The following is a 27,443-nucleotide window of genomic DNA, read 5'->3' as shown; positions in this document are numbered from 1 at the left end:
TTTGCTTGTTGTGAGAGTTCAAACGTTCCCGACTCTGCATGGGTACAGGGTAGACCCGGTACTCAGTACCTTCAGAAATTCTGGTATCGTAAACATTTTTTGTTTCAGTAACGACTTGATACCGGAGTACCGGTATTTTTGACACCACTAATATATATATATATATTCAGATAATTAAAATGCATTACATTCTTGTGGCAGAAGAGTTAATCATTGATAGGACAATACAAAAAGTGGCTTTAGAATACAATGTATTGTTTACTACCGTATTATTGATCATAAGTCAATCATTGACACTCAGTTCACAGCAATCCATTACACAAGTGAACTTGTCAATCAGTTCGAGATTTATTATGAGGGCTTGTTTAAGGGCCTGTCAATTTACACCTGTGTCAGACATGCTTGTGTAGCATTTCGGGTGCGTTGCGTCATAAACAAAAATGTTTAGGTGTTAACTTTAATATAGTTTAATATAGTTTAATACTTAGAACACATCTTGAGATCCCCTAGTTCGCATTTGCGCTCCAAGTGTTTTGAACGCAAGAATGTAACGCATGTTTATGTTGTTCTGTCTGCTGGATGGTTGTTTTCTTCACTGTATAAACTGCATGTTGCCCACACAGCTGAAGTTTCACTTACTGCCCTCTGGAGTAAACCGTTAGTAGTACAAGCTTGCATTTCTCATCTCTCTTCCTTATTACCGTCCGGGGGCATTGCGATTAATTGCGTTATTTTTAATTAAATTAAAATCGCACTGAATGAACACATTAAATCGACAGCCCTAATATTTATTTATATATTTCAAATATTTATAAAAAAAAAATTCTTAAAACAATAAGCCTCCTTTGTGTTTTTCCTCAGATCACACTGCCAGTGTGAGAAGTTGTGCTGAACTCATTTACACCCAGAGAGACACAGTCAAACTGGTGCATCAGTATTAGCATGGCAGGCTCATCATAAGAACACAAGAAAGGCAGAAATATCCAAGAGGATTTCATGACTAAATGATGAATGTGGATAAGCCAATAACACACCTTCTTTCGGCTGTGTGTGCTGGATTTATCCCGTGAAGGAGAGCTTGAAGAACGAGAGGATGATGATCCTGAATCAGAGTCAGATGATGACTGACTTGACGTTGATGAGCGCCGTTCATTTGATTTTCCTCTCCGTGCAAGCTCTCTTTTTTTTTCTGTTTTCCCTTCTGCAGATGGAGGGGGTGAAGATAGGGCCTTTTTATTCTCTTTAGTCACTCCAGCTGACTGTATATATGCCAGTTTCTCCAGAATCTTAACTTCTTTGTCATCCTTATTGTGTTTTGATTCAGGCATTTTACTTGAGCCTTCTGTCTCCAGAGCAACATCTTCAGAGCACTTAGGGCTCGTGGTGAGGACTGACACTTGCTTAGGGTTTGAGGGTGATGTAAGTGACTCAGGTGGGGGGACTTCTGAGAACATTTGTGGTCTCTTATGTGGGAAAGTGGTGGGTAATGTTGTATGGAATGGTGCAGATGTCTTACCCACTTTCTCTTTTACGTTCTCCTCATTGTTTTGCTCATCTCCCTCTCTTTGATGTCCTCTCTCTTTCTCCAACTCAGAATCATCATCATGCGGAGCAGGGGGCATTGTGGGTACTGACAGAGACACCTGTGGCTTGCAAAGCTTAAGAACTTTATCTTGCCGTTCACTGAGAGCGATCACTCCAGGCCCTTCTGTTGCCTCGCCATCCTCCTGCTCATCAACTTCCATCTCTCCTTCTCCTTCCTTCCCTACCTTCTGTCCACCATCAAACATGCCCTTACACTCCATTTTGTGTACCAGCAGGCTAAGAGGACCAGGTGTGTGTGTGGACCGGGGTTCTGGGCTGCTGGATCTAGAACTAGAGCTGGACACTTGTCTCTTGAGGGACGGAGGAGAGGGCATGGTGCCCGCCCCAGGAGCAGCACCTTCTCCTAGACCTGCTGGTTCATCTTGGTCATTGGGGCTCTGTTTGGGTGTGTCCGGTAGGGGGAAAGAGAGCTCTGGAGGTGGCGATGGGGGAGGAGTGGGTTGGCGGAGCTGCAGAGGAGGCTGGTGGATTGGTTGAGGCTGGGGAGGGATGTGCTGTGGGGGCTGAAGCTTTCGCCGGGATCGCTGGGGGGCTGCGGCAGGTGGAGGGTGTACAGGAGGTGCCCGGACATTCTTTTTCTCATGAGAGGAAGGACCCCACTCATCATCTTCGTCACTGTCATCATCATCCTCTTCATCTTCATCACTGTCAACTTGAGGACAAGCCACGGCTCTCGCAGAACGGCTGAGATGTAACACAGAATGGGCAGGACCAGCTTCAACAGGTGCTGTTCCTTCTCTCTCTAAGGTACGAGGCATTATGAGTGGCAGGCCTTGACGCTCAGGTTGTCCAATCACTCGAACAGACAAGGAGGCAACTGCACGTGGAGGAGAGGATGTGGCAACCTCCTCATGGCTGGGGAGAAAAGGATGTCTGATCCTCCCAGCTTTGGAGTCAGTTGACTCTTGAGACACAGGTGCAGGGCCCATATCCAGTCTGTGTGATCCCAGTAAATCCTGTGGCAACCCTCCTCCATGATCCTCACCACCTCCTTCCACTTGGGTAAGAGAAAGATGAGAGATAACGCCGTGATGCTGGAAAATAAATCCAAAACAATCAGAAAAGTAATTTGAAACCACTTTAACTTTTAAACAAGTTCAACATATTCACTGCTCCTTGTGTGTCCTTTTTGTTTTTTAACATTTTTGCTGATTGGATGGTGCTTTCAGCTATTACTAATAATGTAGTACTCTACAGTGTTGTCATTTAGAACAAAATCTGACCAAAAAGAAGGCATTTTTGAGTTTGTTTCCGTGGTTTGTAACAGCTCACCAGCACAAGTTTTCAGGAAAAATTCTTACAGCCCGCTAAACACCACCTTACTGCCATTGATCGATGTCAACTTTCAGTGTGACCTAAAGCTCCACCTATTTTAAAGTCTGACAAATAATTCACATTCAGTCAGTTAAGATCAGTCAACATGAACACACCAGTGTGCAGAGTTACCTACACCTGTACAGTTGTTCATGTAGAGATATTTTCAAAGAACATGTCATGCTTTTTTATTCATCTTCAAAAGTAATCAAATCTACTCAAAAACACTTAAGTGCCCATTCACTCTATTGTTTGATATGCTACTTCACTCATGTGCCTCCTGCAGCTGAACCCATTCACACTGCCCAAAGATATGCCCATAATCAATATTTTGTCTGTATTCTGCCCCTTGACACATTTTTATCCATCCATCTTTGCAGTAGTATCAGCGTCATCATAAATACAAAAACAGTGTAAATGGAGCATATTACTGCCACGTATAGCATGTTAGCTTCATGAATGCACAAGGTAAACATATACAAATTAAACATTATCTACTGCATGCCTACTACAGCCGTAATTAAAAAGTAAATAAAGTATTGGCAGTGACATAAATTTTGTGTTTTGCAAAGTTTGCTGCTTCAGTATTTGTAGATAATTTTTTAACATGTTTCTATGGTATACTGGAAAACAATGATGAGCATTTGAGTTTTAAAGGTTTTTATTGGCAAAAACACTCAATATATGCAAAGAGTCAATATTTACAGTGTTGACCCTTGTTCTTCATAACCTCTGCAATTCGCTCTGGCATGCTGGACATCAGCTTCTGGCCCAAATCCTGATTGATGGCGATCCATTCTTGACATATTAGTGCTCGGAATTGATCACAATTTGTGGGCTTCTGTTTGTCCACTCGCCTTTTGAGGACTGACCACAGGTTCTCTATGGGATTAAGATCTGGGGAGTTGTTTTTGGGCAGAATTGTGAGACAGCCCACACATGGATGGTCTCAGGATGCTTCATTGTTGGCACGACACAGGATTCATGGTAGCGTTCACCTTTTCTTCTCCGGACAATTGATTTTCCAGATGTCCCAAACAGTCGGAAGGGGGCTTCATCAGAGAAAATATCTTTGCACCAGTCTTCTGCTGTCCAATCCTTGTACTTATTGCAGAATTTCAGTCTGTCCTTTAGGTTTATCTTGGAGAGAAGTGGCTTCTTTGCTGCCCTTCTTGACACCAGGCCATTGTCCAAAAGTCTTCACCTCACTGTGCGTGCAGATGCACTCACACCAACCTGCAGCCAATATTGAGCAAGCTCTGCACCGGTGGTGACACGATTCCGTAGCTGACTCCTCAGGAGGAGATGGTCCTGGCGCCTGCTGGACACTCTGGGACGTCCTGAAGCCTTCTTCACTGCAGTTGAACCTCACTCCTTGAAGTTCTTGATGATCCAGTAAATGGTTCTTTCAGGTGCAATATTCTTTGCAGCAATTTCATTGCATGTGAGGCCATTTTGATGCAAAGTGATGATGGTTGCACGTCTTTCTTTAGAGGTAACCATTGCAAACAAGAACACAATGATTGGAAGCACTTCTTCCCTCCTTTTATAGCAATCAGTCTGCTCTTATAATCCAGTCAGAATGATAGAGTGATTTCACCTGACTTGTACTCATTCACACTTTCCCAGGTGATGCTGATATGATTAGTGAAATGATGTTAGCTGGTCATTTTGTCCAAAAAACAGTGAAATGTGGGTTTTTGTGATAAAGTAAATTTTTTTGGCCAATAAAGCTTTTTGCAATTATTTAAAATGCATCTGTTCACTCTGCAAAATAATCTAGAAACAATGTGAATCAACACCACAACAACTGAAGCAGAAAAATTTGCAAAACACAAATTTTATGTCACTGCCAATACTTTTGGCCATGCTGTACTATAAATAATCATTGAGTAGTTAAAATGGTTTCTTTTACTGATCTTCTCTGAATTCTACTCATAGAATGAGGCATGAAGTCATTGGTAACACATTTTAATGTCATATTAATTTATGTTTTACATGTATTTGAGCATCCTCATATATAAATGTGCCTCTAAATGCCTCCCAGAGTGGTGTGGCCAGTGTCTGAATGTTCGCAAACAGTATGTCATTGCTAAACAGTTTCAAGCTTCTTTTTGGCTCTGAACAAAAAAGCACTTCCCTGTGAGTGTGCTGGGGCCTTAAGATTCGGTCTATGGCCAGATAATGTGTAAATTATAAGTCACAAAAATCAGTTTGTGTATATGCTGGTCAAATTAATCAAAGTAAAACACCAAGTAAAGATTTACTGTGTGCAAGCAATTAAGTTGGTTTTAAACCAAGATAAAGACGCTGTGTGTGTGTGTGTGTGTGTGTGTGTATACTCACCTTGTCTGGCAGATAGGAAGTGCTATCTTTAGTTGGAGAGTGGTCATCCTCTTCTTCTGGGCCAGCAGGACTCTGTGTGTCTGAAAGCAATATCAGTGGTCACATGTAGAAACCGAAATGCTTTCATAAGCTCAGGACAAATTAAAAGAACAGAAAGAATGATTGCATGTCCGTGATTGAAAGCTACTTAATATTTCCTCAGAGCACACTGCAAGTGTGAGAACTAAGTTGAACTCACTTACACCCAGAGAGACAAAGTCAAACTCTGGTGCATCAGTATTAGCATGGCAGGCTCATCATTGGAAACACAAAATGAGCATATGACACTATGAACATGGTGTGTCATGTATGTTAAGAATGTATACAGATGCTAACTACCATCCCTGGAGTCACGAGTTCGAATCCAGGGCATGCCGATTGACTCCAGCCAGGTCTCCCAAGCAACCAAATTGGCCCAGTTGCTAAAGAAGGGGAGAGTCACATGGGGTAACCTCCTTTTGGTTGCTGTAATTTTCTCGCTCTCAGTGGGGCACATGGTGAGTTGAGCATGGGAACTTGAAGCCTCCACACACACGCCGTCTCCGCGGTAACGCGCTCAACAAGCCACATGATAAGATGAATGGATTGACTGTCTCAGACGTGGAGGCAACTGAGATTCGTCCTCCGCCACCCGAATTGTAGGGGGTATACATACATTTCACAGATTGTGTAGTCAGTGTTACAAACCTGTGTGTACATGTGGGTCTGCTTACCATCTCCCCCTGCTTCGCGGGCTTCTTTCTCCAGTTTCTGTCGAAGGAGCTCCTGCTGTTTGGCCAGGTACTGTTGTATAAAGCTGTTCTGACTCATCTCCTCTCCTATCTAAGATACACAGAAAGAGAACTCACTTCAGCCACAGTCATTTCCCAGATATCCACTACAGACTGATTTCCTCCACACAGATTTATGATGGTTTTATACAGCTTTTCAATAGTGACTGTATTATAGTCTAAAAGAAGGGTTGAAAAGAGCTTCTTTTACCTGAGAGTTGGGCTGAAGACCAATGTGATGGGTGGATGATCGTTGGAGATTCTCCAACATGAGGGCCTTTACAAACACAGCAAAGATGCACATTTAAAATAAAGCAATAGAAAACATGCTGCTTCCTCCCATTCTTGCTTAAATGTCATCAGCAATGGTAAATTCAACTAATCATGCATTTACAGACGTTTCCCCAATGAGTTCAGCTGAGCTTGTACATCACAGTCAGACATTAATGGGGGCTTGAGGAAAAATTCCCTCAAAATGGACAATGTATGGGCAAAAAATGCCCCATTACACTCCAAGATTTTACCTATTTTTAAGATTCACGCTTTTAAGATTCGTAATTGAACTGTGTAATGTTTAAAACAATTAATTAAACTTTAAATATTTGGGGTTTGATGCAGATTTAATTGTATAGGTAACAACCTTACAGAATGAATTTGGAATATACATTAATACATTTAAATTAAATTTGAGAATTTGACATAAAGGGAAACACAATGTTAAAGATTATTATTTTTATTTTATTTATTTTTTTAAATGCTCCTAAAATTAAAACCAGAGGGCAAAAATGACTAAATCTTAAAAAATAAAAATTCTGTACAACATATCAGATTGGGCTACATGAACAAGTAAACAAATAATCTATTTTGATTTCATGCACTCTGTTCAGCTGCTTAAAGGAAAATTCCAGCTTCAATAAAAGTGAACCTCAACCAACAACATTTGTGGCATAATATTGATTACCACAAAAATACACGTCTCTCTCTCTTTTCTTTAAAAAAAGCAAAAACTGAGGTATCGTTGAGGAACTTCATTGGGAGTGAATGGGGCCAATTTTTAGAGGGTTTAAAAGGCAGAAATCTGAAGATTATAATTTTATAAAATCACACATTAAATCTTCTGTTAAAACTCATGTATTATTTAAGCTGTAAAGTCATTTTTACAGTCTTTTTATGGTTTTAGTGTTTATGGCATTACATCATCACGGCAACAAAGTTGTAAAATTTGACTTAACTTTACACAGAAAAGGTTATTAATTGATTTTATCACACATAAATTATGCTAACATGCATACTGTTTATGTCTTGTGACTATACTTTTGAAACTGAGTATTTTAACGATAAAAAGATGGCCCTCATTCACTATCCACTGTAATAAAAATAAAAAATAAAAGGAGGAACAAGTCAAAATAATTTTTCTGGTAGTCAATATTATGCCACAAATGCTGTCGACTGAGCTTAATTGTACTGAACCAGGAATGTTCCTTTAAGTCTTATAAACACATTGCTTAAGATACGTAAATATTCTAGACAGTAGCATGTAGCCCATATTTCTCACTTACTAGACGAGCTAAATATAACCGACTTCATACGACAGTGCAATGCTCATGAGGCTAAATCAAGTGTTTATAATAGAGATGGGAGTGACACTGGCTAAACACATCCTTGGCAGATGCTTGTGTTAATAAGACAATTTACCGGTCATTGCGCAAAGAAACGGCGGAACATAGGCACTACAATAGAAAACGGTTCATGTTAATGCGATTCTGAAAGAGTGACTAGTGAAAGAGTTACACTCTTAAATGCGCGCTACTTCAAACCAAACGATTTACATAAAACTGGCCAAGAAACATTCTTACTGGATTAAGGACAGTGACTATAGATCGTAATTATGTTGCTGCCATAAAAGGAAAGAAACAACTCGAAATAGATGGCTATAATCTTCTGTTTATGAACGTTTCCTGGCTAGAACTGTCAAGAGCGCATCCAACGCATGAGCCTGACAAGCGCGCCCCCTGCACCCCGCGCGCGCCCCCATTACAAACATACGACGCGCGTGCACGATGTCAACTCAGAGACCTCGGGCTTTTCCACAGACTGTTTACAAAATACAACGTTATTTTATCTTTTAAACAACTTGTTATAACTCTCCAGTGTGCAAAACAACTGTTGAGCGGCGCGGATATGCGGTTAACGCGCTGAACACTGCACACGCACTCGACAAACATTCCCGCTCGCTAAGCACCGACACTTGGCCTGCTCGTCTCCGGCTCAACTTGACAGACAGCGCACGATTTGTACACCCCGCCCCTCGACCAAACTCACCCCTTTCAGCCGTTTAATGAGTGCATTTTTCTGTCCACTTTTGGCGAGGCCTCTTTGCTCCAGTGCGGCTTTTAAATCCGCAACACGAAGCGAATGAAGCGGTTTACCGTCTAACGTTACATCCTCGAGTTCCGCCATTTTGCTGCGCTCGAACTTCTGTGGCTGTGCACGAGCGCGCTGTGCGTCACCGCTTGTAGAGCTTCTTCTGGTTTTATGATGGTTGGCAAAACACCTTTTGGTGCATTACCTACTGGGTAATGCACAAACCATGCAAATTTGTTTAAGATAAATTAAAAGAGCATTATCCACGTTTGAATGATTATTTAGCAGATTCTCTGAATAGACACAATTAATACCCATTGACTATCATTCTTCTATTAGCTGAAATCTTAGTCTGTCATATGCAACACAATTTAACAGTTCAGCTGTTCCAGAAAGACCACATTTATTGCAGCAATCAGATTCAAGATTACCAATGTTATTTTGAGCACAGTGTCCAATCTGGAGTCTTGTTAATATTGTGTCATCCCTTCTATTTCCATATATAATCATCTCATATGCAACTTGACTTTGAATATTGTACAGATGTTGTCCCTTAACTTCCTTATTCCATTTATCTTATGCCAAATCCCTTTTACCACTCCTTTAATTACTTAACTTCTGACTAACATATAATAGTATGTTTCCGAGCATGCTTAGCCATACCATCCACCTCCTCATTACCCTCCACACCCACATGAGCTGGTACAATTATTTGTGACTGGCATATCCTAAACAGACTCTGAAGACTCTATTTCAAACAGAATATCTTGCCTAGGAGAGAGCGAGGCAGGCATACAACTATCGAGTCATTCAGACTGTATTGCACTGTACAAAAACAATCTGACATTACATTACAAAGTGATGTGCAGGTCAATTTTCTACACATTCTTAACATAGAAACAAAGAGCTATTGTGTATAGCATTACAAAACATTAAAACACAACTGGTTGTCTGTGTTCTGTAACAAAAAATTATTTGAAGTTATTTTGAAGACAAGTTTCAAAGAACTTCATATATGCAAAGTACCTGTGGAGCACATCTTACAAACAAAATGTCAAAATGGACTAGTAAAGAAGCACAAAATGCATGTCAAAAATACATTCTGATGCCAAAAAATTAAAAATTAAAACATTCTTAGAGCAAACTTTGAATCATAAAAGCAAAGTTGCATGAAAACATCCCTGGTTATATGTGACAAGCAGACGTTTGGTTTACAAAATCAAATAAATATAACTATATTGGGCCATGAAATCTAAGAATTGCTGTGAGCACTTAATATACCACCTTGAGAGAGAAAAGTATGCTGAGGAAAGAACTATTGTATAATTGCAATGATTATATATACATAACTATTTGTTTTTATACAGTAGGAGCTGTTTCAAACATTATTTGGCTTAAACCACCAGAAAATGTTTGAAAGTAAAATCTGAATTACCATTGGAGGGGCTCTGTGTTCTTGTTTTAAAGGGATATTTCACTCAAAAATCTCTCATCATTTACTTCCCCCATGCAAACTCAGATGTGTATGACCAACCAGATAATGGACAACCAAAGATTTTTAAAAGAATATTTCAGCTCTGCAAAATTAATCCATAGTGCAAATCTATGTCTTCAATAGAGATATGATAGGTGTGAGTGAGAAACGGATCAATAATTAAGTCCTTTTTTCTGTAAATTCTCCTCCCTCCCCAGTAGGTGGTGATATGGACAAAGAATGCAAATCACCAAAAACAAATTAACTCTAAAGAGAGAAAATCGGATAGGATGGCTAGTGAAAGTGGAGATTTATAGTAAAAAAAAAAATGTCATAAATATTGCCTTGTTTCTCACCCACACCTATTATATCCCTTCTGAAGACATGGATTAAAGTCATATGGATTACCTTTATGCAGCTTTTATGTGCTTTTTGGAGCTTCAAAGTGTTGGTCAACATTCACTTGCATTGTGAGGACCAACAGTTTGGAGATATTCTTCTAAAAATCTTAATTTGTGTTCTGCTGCAGAAAGAAAGTCATAAACATTTGGGATGGCATGAGGGTGAGTAAATGATGAGAGAATTTTCATTTTTGGGTGACCTATCCCTTTAAGCTAACCAAGTTATATATCAATACTGATAAAGCCCACCAGATGGCACTTTGAGGCAACTCACACACACTCACACTAGCACTAGAATAAACCAGCTTCAGAACTTGATGCATTCAACTGAAGATTCCACCACTTTCAAACACCACCATGAAAGGACTGACAAATATGTAAAACTTAACAGGCCACAAGGTAGAGCAGACAATACTTTTTTTTTTTTTTTAAAGTAAGCGGTACATATCTAAAAAAAAAGGGGAAAGGCTACTTGAGGTGTGAACTTTGAAATTGCATGGCTGACATGTTAACTTGCAAAATATTTTTCTGGATAATGATCACTGTAAAGACAGACACAATAACCCAGATTATGAAATAGGTGCAGATGTCCCTGGGTAGACTACTAGTTCTTTCTCATCTCTGTGGTTTCTTTACATGTACCATTTTTTGCCTTTCACAAATTAACACATCTAATTTCTAACCTAATATAACCTAAGTCGAACCGCAAGAATACCACTGAAAGTATTACACTGGCAGCTGACATGTAAATCCTGAATACAGAAATGAGAGATGTGTGTTTAACTATATGGAGGAATGGTCTCTGAGGTGCAGGCTATAAGGGTGACATGTAAACATGAGTGAGTGTTTATGACACTGACTTGATTGTTCCGAGACAGGAGGGAAACAGGTGCATGTTTCAACCTGCGTAAGCACTGTTCCAGTGAAGATACACAAAGCCCATATTGGTTAGAACCAAGCAGTTTGCAGTTCTGTCGGCATATTAAAATATTCCTGTTGAATTTTTGCTCAAGCATTTTGAATGCCACAGTAGAAGCTAGTAGATCCTGTATATATTGCTGTTTCAGGAATGCTGCATAGCCTATTTAAAAAAGAAAACCCTGTATAGTACTATTTGTGCAAGAAGAAACTTGGCAGAATCTGAGTGTGAGAATTACGGGAAGAAAAACTGTTAGTGACACAAAGAGTGTGTAAGTAAAAAAGGGAGAAGGTGAGTGAACCTGACAGACAGGTTTATATCTGAATCAGTGTCATGGGAAAGAACTCAATCTAATATCTCTCCTAAAAATGCAATAAATTAATTCATTTCTCATACAAAATCTTTCTTTTCTTCACAATTCCTTCTACTTCTGTAACTGCACTATTACGGAGGGTTAGCCCTATCTGAACAAATGTCCCAGTTGTTTCAGTTACATTTGTCACAAAACTTCAACCTCCTGGGCTGTCCAATCAGTCACTTCATTTAACTCTATATCACCAAGGCCACTTCACATTTACAAACAAACAGAATTATTAGGTAATCAGTTTAAATGAGGGCATTTAAAGGGATAGTTCACAAAAAAAATGAAAATTCTCTCCTCATTTTCTCACACTCATGCCATCCCAGACGTGTATGACTTACTTTTTTCTACAGAACACAAACAAAGATTTCTAGAAGATTATCTCAGCACTGCAAGTCCAAACAATACAAGTGAATGGTGACAGAAATCTGAAGGCCCAAGAAGCACATAAAAGCAGCATAAAGTAATCCATGAATCCAGTGGTTTAATCCATGTCTTCGTGATAGGTGTGGGTGAGAAAAAAATACATATTTAAGTCCTTTTTTACTATAAATCTCAACTTTCAATTTATTTGATTTTTTTGCATTCTTCATGCATACCTACTGGTGAGGGCTGGTCAAAGATGGAGATATATAGTAAAGAAGATTTTAAATATTGATCTGTTTCTCATCCACACTTATCAACTGTATCATTTCAGAAGACATGGATAGCCACTGGAGTCATATGGATTAATTTTATGCTGCCTGTAGGTGCTTTTTAGAGCTTCGATTTAAATTTATCGGTGAACCATCCCTTTAAGTGGAGACTTTCTCTTTGAGGACCACTGTTATTGTCAGTTATAACTCTATGGTGAGATCACATGATAAGGGAATGAAATAAAGCTATTAGAAAATGCGCCTGAGGTTGCAAACATCTTTAAAAATAACATCTATCAATAAGTTATTAAAAACGTTGTGCTTGGCACCACCAAAAATATGAAAAAAAAAAAGAGAAAACACCAGTCTAAAGTTTCAAAACCCACACAGACAAGCTGATACACTCAACACAAACCCACTAACTGTTTTGATCAATGGATCAGCATTTTATCACCAATGAACCAATACAAGCAGTAACACACTTTCTCAATACCTTCTCAAACATAATCAAAAAGAAATATATATATATATATATAAAATGAAAATGATAAGTCATTCCACTGTGATAAAGAATAAAGGTTATACAAATCACAAATGGCATCAAGAAATCTCAGCTAATCGCTGCAAAAGCCCAGAGAATCCAGCCGCATGCTGCGATAGATCAGCTACTCTGTCCACCATTTCTTGTGTAGCAGGGACTGAAGGATAATTCTGGGCTGCTCCCTTGGTTGCCACAACAACAGCCTTCAGAGCTTGACATAGGCGTCCACTGGAGGTGGTGACCTGAGGAGACAAACAGTGCTCTGTGTTTCAATGCGTTTAAATAAAGTCACCTGTTTACAACTGCACTGCTGAAAACTGACCAGTCAACATGTTTACTAATAGCTTGTTCACTTCCCAGACTGATCATGTTGACTTATGCACCCGGGTAAAATACAGTCACATTATCGAGACCATGACTCACTCACATACGTACGTGCATGCTATTCCAACAAAACAGAAGTTGCATGGATTGCAAGTATTAGGTGTGTCTAATTAGATCTTGTTGTGGCATGAATCCTAAATGACATTTAATAAGTCACCATATCACACTCTTTCCTTGTTGGATTCACGGACAAAAACTCTTAACTCAAGTATTTATGACCTAACCTTTGCCCTGAGGTCTGAAGAGCTGAGAAGGCGTGCAAGCGTATCCCCAATGAAGACAAGTTTGTGTGCAGTAACAATGAGACTCTTCCCTCTGGAAACAAAGACTCGAGGTGGCTGGCTCACTTGGACGCTTGTGAACAGGGAGTCGATGGCATTAGCAAGGCAAGAAAGATGAGAGAGACTTTGAGATGAGTAGAATGAGAGAAGCTCTGAATCCTCTAGAGACTGAGAGACCGGGACAGTGGGAGAAGGACTCAACTGGAGAGACACAGAGAAGGAGATTGTTTATGTACACACAATAATATTCTGTACTTAAACATATATAGTACAAAATCTAAGGGGGGAAAACAGATATTTAAAAACGTACTTTATTATCAGTTGCGGTGATAAGCGGTAAAGAACTGTGCTCTGTTTGGGTGTCTGGTGGAGGCTCAGGTTTTCCCTGATTAAGAACAACAAAACATATTAAATTCCACAAACAGAGAAAAGCATGTATCAGAAATTATTCAAAATATGCAGACACCAAAGTATGAACAGAAAAGTGAAAAGGAAATATCTGATTGAGTGGGAGACAGTAAACAAGACAGAGTGGGAAATGGGTGAGAAAATGAAAGATTGAGTGAGCGTGAAAGAGATGGAAACAAATGAGTGACAGGTAAAGAAAGGGTGGTGAAAAGAGTAAATCAGTTTTATTGCACAAGTATGTTTCAATCCATTGCATGATGAAGACTTTAAAGTAAAGGTAGATCAATATATCGGTTAATCTGTGCTGTTAGATGCCTTTTGGAACTATCGTAATCTGCAAAATTATATGCCTATAGTTGACAAATTAAAAAAAAATAATATATATTCTTGTGTGGTTGATGCTGGAGGATTCTTCAGTTAGACAGGCTCGATTCTACAGTATAAAGCTGGCTCAAAGGACGAAAGTGATTTTTTTCTGCTATCTAAAAAATGTATCTTAAAAAATAGGCAATAGGCAAAATCCACTATCCATTGAACTCTACTTGAAAGGTTGAAATATTGTACTTAATTAATAAAATTTGGGTAGCACTTTAAATTCTATTCTTTTATTAGTTCACATGAACTAACAATGTCAATACTGTACTTTTAAACATAATTTCTCCATAAAACAGGTGTCTAACCTGCAGTTTGACGTAGCCCACACTATCACCTACAGGATATGAAGGCGCTGGTGTAGGAGTTAGGCCGATTCCTGCATACTCATTCCCTTGTTCCTCATCTTGCACTCTTCCTATGGTAGGGGCTAAAAAGATTTGTGTTGGGGGCAATGGGAAGGCTGCTGGTGGTGGAGGTGGAAGTGGTCGTTCCTGGATCCAGCTGCCCTTCCGTGACCCCATGTCACCTGCAATTGGTTTGACCTCTGCCACTGGTAAAGCAGGCAGAGGTCTCCGAGACAGAGACTCCTGGGAAGGCAGGCGGGGCCGTGTTTGACTCTGTAAAAGTAAGGCAGAGTCTTCAAGAGCACAGCTGACCATCGAGAGTAGACCATTGGCTGGAGGGGCAGTCCCGCACACAGAGAGAGCAGGAAGTAGGTCTGAGAGACGGGACCAGGCCTGCTGGAGAACTGGAGGCACATCACAAACATGGCCGGTCTTCCAGACAGAGAGGATCTCAGCTAATGCAGCAGCCAGTTCTCTGGAAGAGGTGGTGGGGAGAGAGGCGGAGGTCAGTGCAGATTGGACAAGAGCAGAAAGAGAGGCTTTCCACTGGATGTCTGCAGAGCCGGTGCTCGATACAGACAACCGGCGTGTTGGGATTTCCAGAGTGAGGGCAGGCATGTTGTAGATGCTTCCGTCCAGTTCTGACACATCTTCAAAGACTGAGTTTTGCTTTCTGGGGCTGGAAATGGAATAGGCCCGTCCATTTCCAGCAGTTTCTGCAGGCAATCCTGGCATCTCGCTTGCCTCCAAGGGTAAACCAGGGAGACTGGGAACACTGTATACATCCTCATCCTCTGCATCTCCACCCACAGCAGGCGATCCTGGAATATTGTAAGTTTGCTGCTGATGGTCTGAAGAGGAATTCAGGGCCAGAGTGGGAACATCATATATCTGAGAGAGAGAAAGACAATGTTACTCACTGTTTATAAATGTGAATCCAGACTCCATTCAGTTCAACTACAGTGTAATTTTAAAAGCAAGCTGGCACTAATCATGCACTCTGTGCATAAAACCTCTGATTCTTTGACTTCTATGTGGGAAAGCCTTGGCTACTGTTCAGCGTAGTGTGTGTTCTCAAATGGTGCAAAGTTTACATGACCTTGTGAAGTTCCTGTGTGTGATCATCATCAATATGCAACTAGAGCAGCAGTACAACTAAAGACCAGCAACTGAATAAATAACAGGTTTCACAGTTGACACACTGACTGGTGAAACATTACAATTTCTGTGGATCAAGAACAAAAATCCCTTGTATAATAACCCCTAATTATATGGCTGTTACGTTAATTTACTGTTGAGTTCTCTATGTCATTGCAAAAAAGAGCCAAGCAGATCAGCTCTCGGGTCTGGCTGATCTGCTCAACCCGACAGGTGGGTGTGACTTGTGTGAACAGGAAAAAAGTGTTACATGGGATTAGCTCATAGCAGAAGAAAAGGTGTGGTTTAAAAACAAAGGGCAAGACAGCAAGAAAGAGAGAAGAGGAAAAACAAAATAGCTAGAGAAAAAAACTGCAAGAGTAAATACACGGGTATACTTTAAAAGAATAATTTTCGAACCGCAAATGCTTTCGACACAAATGCACTGCGACTGCTTCACGATACTCTTTTAGTACAGGCAACGGCAGGTGCATGCGGCGATGATCACAGACAAGGACTGTCCGCGTGTTGAGAATATCTGGGCCACACGCAGACAGTCCGCGCAGACGGCGCTGATGACTGGATTTGCGACTGTGCGTGGATCAATCAGCAATGCAGACAACCGAAGTATACTTTGGCCTTATGGACTATAAGAACACTAGGACATTTAATTTTTACTCTAATATATAAAATCATCCCTCCACCGCAGCTCTAAAATCTAATTTCGGTTCTTGTACTGTATATTCAAGTATGCTGTGTTAAGATTCATTGTTCCAGGTTTGACGTCAATGATGATAATCCCAATTGACAGGATTTTTAAATCATAAACTGTCATTATTCAGGAAACTGTCCTTTCAATTTTTTTTAAATTTAATCATGTCATATTCATTCATTTGAGTAAATTTTACTCTGATTATTATTTTAGATGACAAAAATAACATATTTTATTTGACGATAATATGTTAAATGACAAAAACGTGTATCAAACTGTAACAGCACACACTTATATATAACAGACCACCAAATATTTTGAAAAATGTATAAACTACTTACAGTTTTCTAACATGAATCAAACATATTCATTCTGTTAATATGTTAAATATCATTTAACATGTCTTGTTAATATCTTGCAGTATTATATTTTGTTGTGAAATTTTGATCAACAGTATGTTTTAATTGAAACCGAGATATACACCCCATCAGAGGCAGACTGGCCATCATGAGAACAGGGACTGCGAAACGGGGCTGCAATATGCTAAAATGGGACGCAATATGATGAAGGGGACCGTGAGACGATGCCGCGATATGCAGAAGGGTACAGCAAAAACACACTGCTGCCAAACCCACATGACATGATTTTCCCCCTGTCCGCCCTGCACCCCATATTGCCATGAAGCATCTTTTTCCATCTCATCTTCGTTATCACTGTCAAAAACAACAATAAAATGACTAACTAATGTCAATAAACATTTCAAAAGTAATGATTGACGATATCAACACTGGCCAGTGGTTCTCAATTGTCTCATAACTGATTGTGCGAGAAAGCTAAGAGAGTTTCTGCAGAGGTCAAGATTTTCAGTGAACAATGATTTAAATATCAGTCTATTCCTCTCACAAATATATAGCATGACTTCAAAAAACTTGGAATATAGCGCACAAGTCATATGGACTTCTTTTATCATGTTTTTTATAGACGCTTATTCACTTACAATTTATGAAACAGAGCAGCAGCAACATCTTTTTTGTGTTCTACAGAAGAAAGAAACTCATACGTGTTTGGAACTACGTGGAGATGAGAAAGCGATGACAGAGATTACATTTTTGGGTGAATTCTTCTTGACATGTATGACATGCTATCTCTAGGGTTGCCACCCGTTTTTTAATAATAACGCATATTAACTCTTTACGCATTTATTACTAAAACTGTGGAGGATGTGGTTAGGGGCTGTGACCCCCCATTTTAGTGTCCCTTATTTTAAAATGTCAAAAGTGGCAACCCTACTTCTCACCTCAGAAGACTGGTCGGTGTGTAGGGGTATAGCACGAGGGGTGTTATAGATCCCATCATCCTCCTCCTCCTCCTCAGAAGGCACCGCAGGAACAGGATGTTGCCACCTATTGGTGGGAGGTGTATCATATACCTGAAGACCACAAGGTTATGCATCAGCAATCATCTCTACTATATCCAAAGAACTACATCATACACAATATTATCCTACCTCTTTCCCATCAAGTTTTCCTCACCTCATCACTGAGTTTCTCATCATGAGAATTTGCACACTCCTTCTTGGTCACTGTGTCACTGTTCTTTTTCATCTCGTCCACTTGTGTATGTCCATTTTTACGTCCCTGTCTCTCATCTTCTAATATGCTTGTCTGTGGGGGAGCAGGTTTTGCCTGGAGAACAGTTTTGGTGGCTGGAATCGGAGTAGACGGAGTTAAATCCTTCCTGGTTACACTTCTAACTGGTGGTGCTGGTGGAGGGGGTTTGCGTCTAAAGTTTGGAGACCCTGGTACTCCAGAAATTCCTGTCCTGGCAAGTAGAGGGGATTCTCTCACGCCAGCCTGGGGCAGTTTTCCTCTACTAACAGAGGGAGTTGAAGAAGTACCCTGAGGCTTCAGGGATCCTCTGGCAGAAGGAGGTGTCTTTTTAAGGTTCTGTCCTGGTGTTGAGACTGCAGAGACTCCTACAGTTCCAGAGGGGTGTTTTCGCTCAGCTTGAGGAGTCCTTGATATTGCTCCCCCAGGTGGGGTTGGGGTTTGGCACATCCCTGGTGCATCCTGGCTAGTCTTACATTGAGAAGAGGTGCTTTTGTGTGTAATCCCATCTGTAAGTCTTGAAGTCATTCCTGGTACACACTGCCCTGCTACTGGGACACCACTCGAAGGAGTCTGATATAAATTCTCATTGGTCAGCGCAGTTACAGCTGGCCTAGGCACCAAGTAGCATCCATCGGAATGCCCAGCCCCTGCATCAATTGAAGTGAAATACCTTGCTTCCCCTGTTGTTTCTGCTGCAGACCTGGGAACGGCACTTGGAGTCAGGTACACTGAATCTGATGCCAATGCATCCTGTGATCTGTGAGGTGCAGGTGAGGTGGGTGTCTGGTAGACCGTCCCTGACTCGCCACCCCGTCCTTTAAGAGAGGGTGAGCGAGGTCGCCCTGCCACACTCATATCCCCCCAGTCTGGACGAGGCCTGGAACCAGAACTAGAATGTGATCGTGGCCTCGCTCCATCAGAGTGGCGTAACTCCCCAGACCTGACTGCGGCAGGAGCAGTCCCAGGGCTCTGGTACACCCCTTCTGCCAAGCTGGGTGGGGAGAGATACACCCCATCTGAATCTTCAATACTCAGTCCATTTATGCAGCTCTGTTGGCTAGGTGATGCATGGACCGAATCGACACTAGGAGCCCTTCGGGTTTCTGTACCTGCGCTTGAAGTGGGAGTCTGATTGGTTTGAAGGAGGCGTAGCCGGTTGGCAGGGGCAATGCCTTGCCGTCCATGGAGGGAGCAAAGCCACCATCCAGGCCCACCTTCCTGCTCCTGGTCGAGAACCATCAGGATATCACCTTTACGGAATGCCAACTCCTCTGGGCTTTCAGCGGCATTGTCAAAAAGTGCCTTCGCAAGCACAGTCTAAAAGACAGTAATAGATATAATATTTAAGACGTGTACGATTTTCAAACTGATTCATTAAAAGAGAAATGTTTTATGGGAAGGGTGAAGAAAGATTGAGATTGAGAGGAGAGGAGGTGAAGGAACCTAAGGAGGTATTTACACTTGGTCACTACATGCATTTTGCTAGTCAGATTGCAATCTGCAATCTTAACTACGACAAGCGACAGTGCGCGCACACAGACACACACCCGCACTGGGCAAAGTCACTTGGAATCAAATAATACGATTTTAGCTCTATGCTGACACCCATTATCCTGGTACTGGAAGTTTGTTTACTAAGTGCTTATGCTTTACACTGAATATGTTTGTCCCATACAATGGACATTCTTGTATCCAATCCAAATGAATTTTTGTGTATTATTTAATAAGGATTAAATTTGTATAACGCCTTTATATTTAATTAAAAACTTTTGATATGTTACTGCCAACTTCAAGAAAAAACGTGACATGACGTTCGGCTACTTTGGATATTGATAGCGTAGTTGAAGTTGCATTATCACAGCAGAAGGGTTGCTATCATGTCACAATAAGTAAGCAACAATTTTGCAATTACAGACAGTGAATCTGAGACTTTTATTTGTTCTGTTTGTGTGTCTTATATTTGAGAGGGTTGTCACTCAATGCAGAGAAATATGTAATAAAAAAAGATACCAGTACACTATAGGCTATTGAAGGACTGGCTTTGGTAAGCTCGGACGTTATCGGTTCTGCTGTCGGTACTGGAGAAATTAAGAAAATACATGTATTATTGCTATAAAGAGAAAGGTATTTTATCTCGCCAGACATTTTTATGTAGGCCTATAATAATATGAAACCATTCGTCTGTGATGCAATTTAACTATTCGCAGTCAGAGATGGAGAGATCTCAACACGAGCCCTGCTTAATGAGTGACGACGGAGGACAGAACTAAGCATTCAAACGTAGCCTGTTTACACTTTAGATCTGTGATTATTAGTCTGATTTTATTTTAGATTTCATCTTCCAAAGATTATAAAAATAATATTTATACATAAGTCGCATTCTGTCTTCCTTCCCTTCACAGCGGTGCACTGACATTTCTCCCTAAAACTCAAACTTAAGGTCAGACTCAGCACGATCGGTGATTGTTGTAAAATGCAGTCTAGCTACTGTTGCTAAATTGCGGGACGCGTTTAATAATAAAAAGAGCGCAAGAGATACCGTTCCCAAGGCGGCGCGCCTTAATCTATCTATGATAAACTATGCAGTGTTATTTTACAATTTATTACTTTATTAGATTTATTTTTAGACCACACCTGAACAGTAATGTTAGTAGACCTTCCTGAAATTAAATCACTGTGCCTATATAACGTTTATCTTTGTTTAATATATATATATATATATATATATATATATATATATATATATATATATATATATAACAAAAAGAACCGTTAAGAATACCGTTGAAGTACCGGATCGATAAGCAGTATTGGTAAGATAGTAATACCATTAAAACCTTAACGATACCCATCCCTGTTATGCCTGTGCTTCTCTTGGATGCTCTGAATATTGGATTACGTGTCTGGATTGCCCCTTAATTAAAGCTGCATTTGGATCTCAACCTTCAGTCTCGAGCAGTCGAACACCTGCTTCGTTTATTTAATATATTTGTTATACATTATTTATACAATATGTTTTTACATTATACATTTTTAATTTAAGTGTCAAGTGTTCAATAAATGTATTTGTTGAGAAATGTTGTCTATCTTAAGTAATTATTTGTGTTACATTTTATCTTTCAAATAAAAGGTTCAAATAAGAGGTTAAAAACAAGCACATATCAGCCAAAATAAATCGGCAGCATTTATCGGGCATCGGCCGACCCAGATTTCAAAAGATCGGCATCGGCCTGAAAAAAACCATATCTCCATGTAAGTGACCAAGTGTAAATACCCCCAAAGAAAAGGCTTTAAATACTAAAACGTGTACAGAAACATAAAACCACTGCATAAATAACATAGTTAAAACATAAATAAATATTTCATGAAAAGAGACAAATTAGAATAAAGGCTCTTACAGAAGAAGAATGGGGAGAGACGGCAGTTAGGTTACTTCCGATACTGATGTGGAATCAAGAGTATCGATCCACACATAAATATATCTATTCAGATTTTTTTTAAACTAGTGATCTTATTATTTAGATAATAGAACAATTATTTTATTAGCGAATTGTTGCATGGCACTGGAACTATTTTTAACATGCAGAAATGCTCAAATACACCAGCAGACATACAGCGCTCCCCCTTTCAGTCACAGCGCTCATTCAAAGAGAGAGTAGTGTGTAGAGCGGAGGAGGGGGGGACGGGCTGGAACAACGTGCGCCCGGTCCCCAAACAGCCTGATGGGGTGTGCAAGGGATAAAGGCGGCCGGTGACGACTGTTCGAGAGAGAGAGAGAATAACAGGCAGCTGCTCTGTGTGTTTATGTTTGTGTGTTTTTGGTTCAGTTTTTCATTAAACTATTATTTATATTGCCAAGCCGGTTCTCACCTTCTCCTTTCCATTGTGGCTCCCAGTATACTAGAAATGCTAGATTTCATTAAAGCAACAACATAATCAAGTTGTTGTTTAAATTCAATGTACTCAGTTAAAATCTATTTATTTTAGCTTTCAGCTGACTCTGCCTCAGCAGAGTTTTAGCCACAATGTGTTTGTAAGATAAGTCAGAAAAAGGAAATAAAATAGAGGATCAATCCTGAACATATCAGCCCAGGTTTGTTTAACAAACTGAAGTAACAGACCATCATGACAACATCAGAGTGAAGAAGGCCATGTGTGAAATGTATGAGAATATAAACAAATCTCTCCGCATTTAAAAAGGACACTAACAAATGAATAAAGCTAAGGTTAAGAAACAAAAGTCAAGCAGCTTAAAAAAGATGGACAGCAGATAGCAATTTAATCTCTGACCTATTTCTTGGCATACGTATCAGAGAATTACTCTATTAAATGTCTCCAAAAAAGGCCAGTGCATACGAGCTATATTATATTAGAGGGATGTTACTGATGTAATTGGTTGGCCTTATGGTATTTTTGCATTCAGAACACCACACTTCTGCCTTCATGGGTAAATCAATATTGATAGAGAGGATGCATAAGTAAGGGCAGAGGTCTGTGATTATAGGAGAGCGTGAAATAGTGATTAAGAGAAAGAGCTGCTGAGTTGATGATAATGAGAAAAACGGGTGGGGGAGGGGTTCAACATCTGTCCCCCGGTCCTTTTGTCATTCTTTTTACCTCTAAATTTCCCTCTCATCCCCCCATGGGACATAGTGCTGTGGGGCAAGCTGAGCCCCAGTTCCCCCTCCTCCAATGAACGAATAAGTCTGAATATTATCAGTTTGGACAACAGAGGGTTTTACAGTGGTGACTTAATACCAAAGCTTACATATAAAGCTGTCAAATTTACATTCATATAAACACACACTCACCGAAAGGGACATGGTTGCATCTGGCTCTCCGCAGATTGGGGTTCGTTAAATCCACATGGGCTCTCCAGAGAACCGGTATCCAGTTCACATGCAGACTGTGTGACTCATCCGCATGTTTTACACATCTGGTTTTCCATTAACCTGAACTATGCAGTGGTGGTAAATACGATGGCCTTTACATCCAGAAAGATCGAGTTCACAAAAGCATGACCAGCCTCCTTTGCAGTCTGTGACTTTCATCACATCTGACCATTTGGAACCTAGTGGATGAAAAATATATATTTTACTGATAAATATCAACACTTTTGATTTGTGTTACGACGATAGCAGTGTCATGGTGGTGGCACCTTTATTTATTTTTTCCATGCCATCACTTTTCTTTCTGTGTGTGTGCATGTGTGTACTTAGCTATAATTTGGGGACAATTATATACCCAAATGTGAACCTAATCAGGGCTATTTTGGGAACAAACAAATAAACAAATATCCATAGATAAATTAAAGGTGCACGCAGTAATTTTTCCCCATTAAATTTTTACTTCAAAAGAAATGAAATGTAATTTTGAAACATAAAGTATGTAGAAAATCCCGAGCACTCACATGAGATGAGGACTCATGGGGGCTGCCATATTAGAATCACATGACCAGCTGAATACTACTTGCTTAATCTCAGTAACTAGTCTTGTTCTTGTACACTTTCACTCTTGAATTTTTTATTTTCTCCCCAATTTGGAATGCCCAATTTCCAATGCGCTCCAAGTCCTCATGGTGGCGCAGTGACTCGACTCTATATCTGGGTGGTGGAGGACGAATTTCAGTTGCCTCCACGTCTGCGACGGTCAATCTGTGCATCTTATCACATGGCTTGTTGAGCATGTTACCATGGAGACAGTGCATGTGGAGGTTTCAACTTATTCTCCGCAGCATCCACACACAACTCACCACGCGCCCCACCGAGAGCGAGAACCACATTATAGTGACCACGTGGAGGTTACCACATGTGACTCTATCCTCCCTAGCAACCGGGCCAATTTGGTTGCTTAGAATACCTAGTTGGAGTCACTTTCACTCTTCGATTAAATTAATCATGTCTGATTGTAAATAGTGAATTTCTACAATGAAATACTGTATGTGAAAACTTCTGATTTTGAATGATGCAGCATCCACACCACTAGGTGTCAATGAAGTCCAAGATGACAGGAAGTTACTTAGTGCACCTTTAAATTATAATTCATAATAAAAAATAAAAAAGAATGCAAAATATTTACTGCTAGGGTTAGGTTTAGGGTGTGGGTTAAATATATATGAATTATATTTAGCTTTATATAAAAACTAGAAGTCATCTATGGTATGTCCCAATTTAGATCGCTGTGCAAACGTGTTTGTGTAAGTGTGTACTTAGCTATAGTTTTGGGACAATTTAGTAGCCAAATGGGAATCAAATAAAAAATCCTTTGGGGACATTTTGGGACGTGCTCGTTTAGAACAACAATCTATATATACATGAAATAATGATTTAAAAATTTTTAATGATGCAAAATGTTTTCTGTAAGTGTTTTGTTTAGGGTGTGGGTTAGTTTATTATAATTATAGTAAGGGTCAATGGTATGTCCCCATTTAGAGCAACCATTTAAGCATGTGTGTGTGTGTGTGTGTGTGTGTGTGTGTGTGTGTTGATGACAATATTGTATGCAAAACAACATTCAAGTGTTTCAATTCCACACTTTGTTAAAACCCTCCAAGGCAATGAGCTGTAGTGGTTAAACTAGTCAGACCAGCCATGAGGATGGAGCAGTGGTGTTCAGACAAAACTGGATTGTTTTCACTTTTGGGAACAACAAATTCAATTTCATATTTGAATTTGTAGATCCTGATTGGCCAGTGGGCTATTCAATATCATAATACCTTAGTAATTACGTAATACCAGACATCGTTCTGCATTCGTTTTACACACACACACACTAAATGCATGGAATGTATTAGTAAAACAATTTTCAATTTGGACACAGCAGCCTACTAAAGACAAGGACACTGGCCTTTTACAACAGGACAAATACATATAATTTGAATACACAGACAGTTTATAATCCATCTGCACAAGTCTATTTCAAGCTCTTTCGCGAATACTGAATGACAGTAGACTGTATCAGCAAAAAAGAGAGCAGAAATATCACAACCGTTTAAGCCACGTTTCGTTTCGCATCCAATAAGACTAGATGCACTGGACGCCCAATGAGATAAACAAAGGGCATCAAGAACGGAGAAACAGAGAAAACAAGGAAAAGCTCATTCGTAGGACAAACCAGAGGTAGAGATATTAAAAAATAAAACATTTTCACAATATGAGATGCATTTTATTTCCAGCATAAAGACGCGAACAAAAAGGCGATAACCCTGAGGAAAATATGAACTAAATAAGCAATGCACGTCTTACCGTTCACATGACTGGAAAAATCATCTTGAAATACAGCAGTCGAGTCAAACCTTACATATCATCTTTCCTCAAAAGACTGCAACGCACGGCTGTTATTTTTCTTTCTTTCTTTGGGGATACACGCCTCGCTCCACCAGGCTTCGCCCTACCCCTGGCCTTCTTGGTTTTGAATTACAGTTGAGCGCATATGGTTGCTCCCCCTCATTGCGCGCGACACCGCACGACTCTTAATGGAACATCACGCCCTCTAGTGGAACACTCTTGTGCCAACTGACACTGGTATATGTGGTGGCACATAAACCAAGAAAGGGTATATTTACACAGACAGTTTAATGCTGCTGGCATAAATGCATTTACACAGTAATTAAAAGAGCATAAATACTGTTATGAGATTAATGCTGTAAATATAAAGTTATGAATACAGAAATATGTAATGAAACGTAATATGAAATTATACTTTTACATTTGCTCATTAAGCACTCACGTTTATCCAAATGAGGAATACAGCAAAAGTGATTAGTCCCAAAGGGCAATAATGTGAGAAGTGCTGCAATACACATTTTCAAATTGCTCAGAGAAGTACAAGTAGGGAGGAAGGTGAGAGACAGTGTGAAAGAATGGATTGAGACTTTTATTAATTTAGGAAGAATGAAGAAGGAATAAAAAACAGTTAGTGCATTAGGATTGAAAGAGATGTGTCTTTAGATGTGTCTTGAAATGGTTAGAGGATCAGCAGTTCGGGAGGACACATAGACTTGAAGTAGAAAGCGGGTTGCGGAACCAGTGGCTGTTTCGTATCCGATCATCAATGCTCGAAAGAGCAACTTTGGCATCCAGTGCAGTTTTATGAATAGAAGTGTTGCATGTGCTCTCTTGGGCTTGTTGAAAACCAAACATACCACTGCGTTCTGGATCAATTGCAGAGGTTTAACTATGCAGGAAGTCCTGCCAGAAGAGCATTGCAGTAGTCCAGTCTAGATATGACATAAGCTTGGACAATTACAGTGGCGGAGCTAGGGGTAAATGGTAAATGGACTGCACTTATATAGTGCCTTTTTTTACCGTAGAGGTTACCAAAGCTGTATCCCATTCACCCATTCACACACACATTCACACTCATACACCAATTGTGGCAGAGCTACCATGCAAGGCCTGCCATTGTGAGCAACTTGGGGTTCAGTGTCTAGCTAAAGGACACTTCGGCATGTGGAGTCGTGGGGGCCGGGAATTTAACCGCCAGCCCGCTCTAACACCTGAGCCACAGCCGCCCCATTGACTATGGACTGAAGCCTGGCCACCCCATTGACCACCCCACTCGTAATTGCCATTTTTGAGCACAACACCTAACATGTACTGCCTGAAAATTTCTGTGCCACCACAGACTGATCGCTGGCCCCTGCCAGGCCACTCCTGTGAAAAACTCCTGGCTCCGCCCCTGGACAAGGACTTGTGCAGCATGCTAAGATAGGAAAGGTCTGATCTTCCTTATGTTGTACAGTGCAAATCTGCATGATCTGGCTTTTAAATATTAAACTATAAATTATGAAATATATGCTCTATCATGACAACAAAAAAGTTTATGTCTGCTATACTGCTGCATTTCATTTACACAGAACTAAAACAAACATTTGACACTGAGGGCTGAGGTGGGTCAGAGCAGGCATAATTTAGTCTGGCTTTGATGCAGCATTGCGTTTTTACACAGAAGTCTGAGCAGGCACAGAGTAGCCTTATCTTAGCAGTGTAAAGACGGCTTTAGATTGATCGATTCATAGAAGCTCACTTGTCCAATATTTGATGGGGAGCTGTGTTGGGATTGAGTATGATAATTTGCTGTGACATACATAGTTCATAAATATAATCTTTTTAGAAATCAGCTTCAGATGGTACGGTAAACAAATGCTTTGAATACAAGAACAATTAACAATTTTTGGTTCCCAGAACATTCTGAAATGCTAGTTTTTGGTTCCCAGAACATTCTGAAATGCTAGTTTTTGGTTTCCAGAACATTCTGAAATGCTAGTTTTTGGTTCCCAGAACATTCTGAAATGCTAGTTTTTGGTTCCCAGAACATTCTGAAATGCTAGTTTTTGGTTCCCAGAACATTCTGAAATGCTAGTTTTTGGTTTCCAGAACAGAGCTTAAAGGGTTAGAACACCCTCGTGCCATTCTGATGTGT

General features: G+C 40.1%; 2 protein-coding genes and 2 non-coding genes across 4 annotated transcripts in view; all 4 read right to left on the bottom strand.

Moving 5' to 3' along the window:
* LOC127626742 (apoptotic chromatin condensation inducer in the nucleus-like) overlaps nt 1-8,555 on the bottom strand; it is a 34,109-nt gene extending 25,554 nt beyond the window's left edge. The window contains exons 1-5 of the mRNA XM_052102779.1: nt 8,397-8,555; nt 6,286-6,351; nt 6,018-6,126; nt 5,266-5,345; nt 1,035-2,639 (exon numbers count right to left, since the gene is read on the bottom strand). Coding sequence (XP_051958739.1) covers nt 1,035-2,639; nt 5,266-5,345; nt 6,018-6,126; nt 6,286-6,351; nt 8,397-8,534 — 1,998 coding nt within the window. The 5' untranslated portion in view covers nt 8,535-8,555. The remainder of the gene's footprint in view (nt 1-1,034; nt 2,640-5,265; nt 5,346-6,017; nt 6,127-6,285; nt 6,352-8,396) is intronic.
* LOC127652003 (small nucleolar RNA U6-53/MBII-28) lies at nt 853-963 on the bottom strand. Its single transcript, XR_007971646.1, has one exon. It is a non-coding gene; the product is annotated as a small nucleolar RNA U6-53/MBII-28 (small nucleolar RNA).
* Nucleotides 5,459-5,570, bottom strand: LOC127652010 (small nucleolar RNA U6-53/MBII-28). Its single transcript, XR_007971648.1, has one exon. It is a non-coding gene; the product is annotated as a small nucleolar RNA U6-53/MBII-28 (small nucleolar RNA).
* Nucleotides 8,556-8,833: 278 nt separating the features above from the next.
* LOC127646819 (embryonal Fyn-associated substrate-like) lies at nt 8,834-25,459 on the bottom strand. Its single transcript, XM_052130725.1, has 8 exons — nt 25,265-25,459; nt 22,832-23,091; nt 17,943-19,337; nt 17,708-17,839; nt 14,523-15,452; nt 13,745-13,819; nt 13,378-13,635; nt 8,834-13,011 (listed from the first exon to the last, which is right to left on the bottom strand). The coding sequence occupies exons 2-8, from the start codon at nt 22,841-22,843 to the stop codon at nt 12,829-12,831; spliced, it is 2,985 nt and encodes a 994-aa protein (XP_051986685.1). The 5' UTR covers nt 22,844-23,091; nt 25,265-25,459; the 3' UTR covers nt 8,834-12,828.
* Between the last annotated feature and the right edge of the window lie 1,984 nt (nt 25,460-27,443).

This window comes from Xyrauchen texanus, chromosome 1, assembly GCF_025860055.1.
Source record: "Xyrauchen texanus isolate HMW12.3.18 chromosome 1, RBS_HiC_50CHRs, whole genome shotgun sequence".
NCBI classification, from domain to species: Eukaryota; Metazoa; Chordata; class Actinopteri; order Cypriniformes; family Catostomidae; genus Xyrauchen; species Xyrauchen texanus.
The sequence above is the reverse complement of the archived record's forward strand: the minus strand, read 5'-3'. Positions and strand labels throughout refer to the sequence as shown.

What these genes read in the sequence shown, in the direction of transcription:
- LOC127646819 (XM_052130725.1), bottom strand. An exon ending in ACACCGACCAGTCTTCTGAG is followed by an intron (nt 15,453 to 17,707) that starts GTGAGAAGTAGG and finishes TCTCTCTCTCAG; the next exon opens with ATATATGATGTTCCCACTCT. An exon ending in TGGGCTACGTCAAACTGCAG is followed by an intron (nt 13,820 to 14,522) that starts GTTAGACACCTG and finishes GTTCTTAATCAG; the next exon opens with GGAAAACCTGAGCCTCCACC.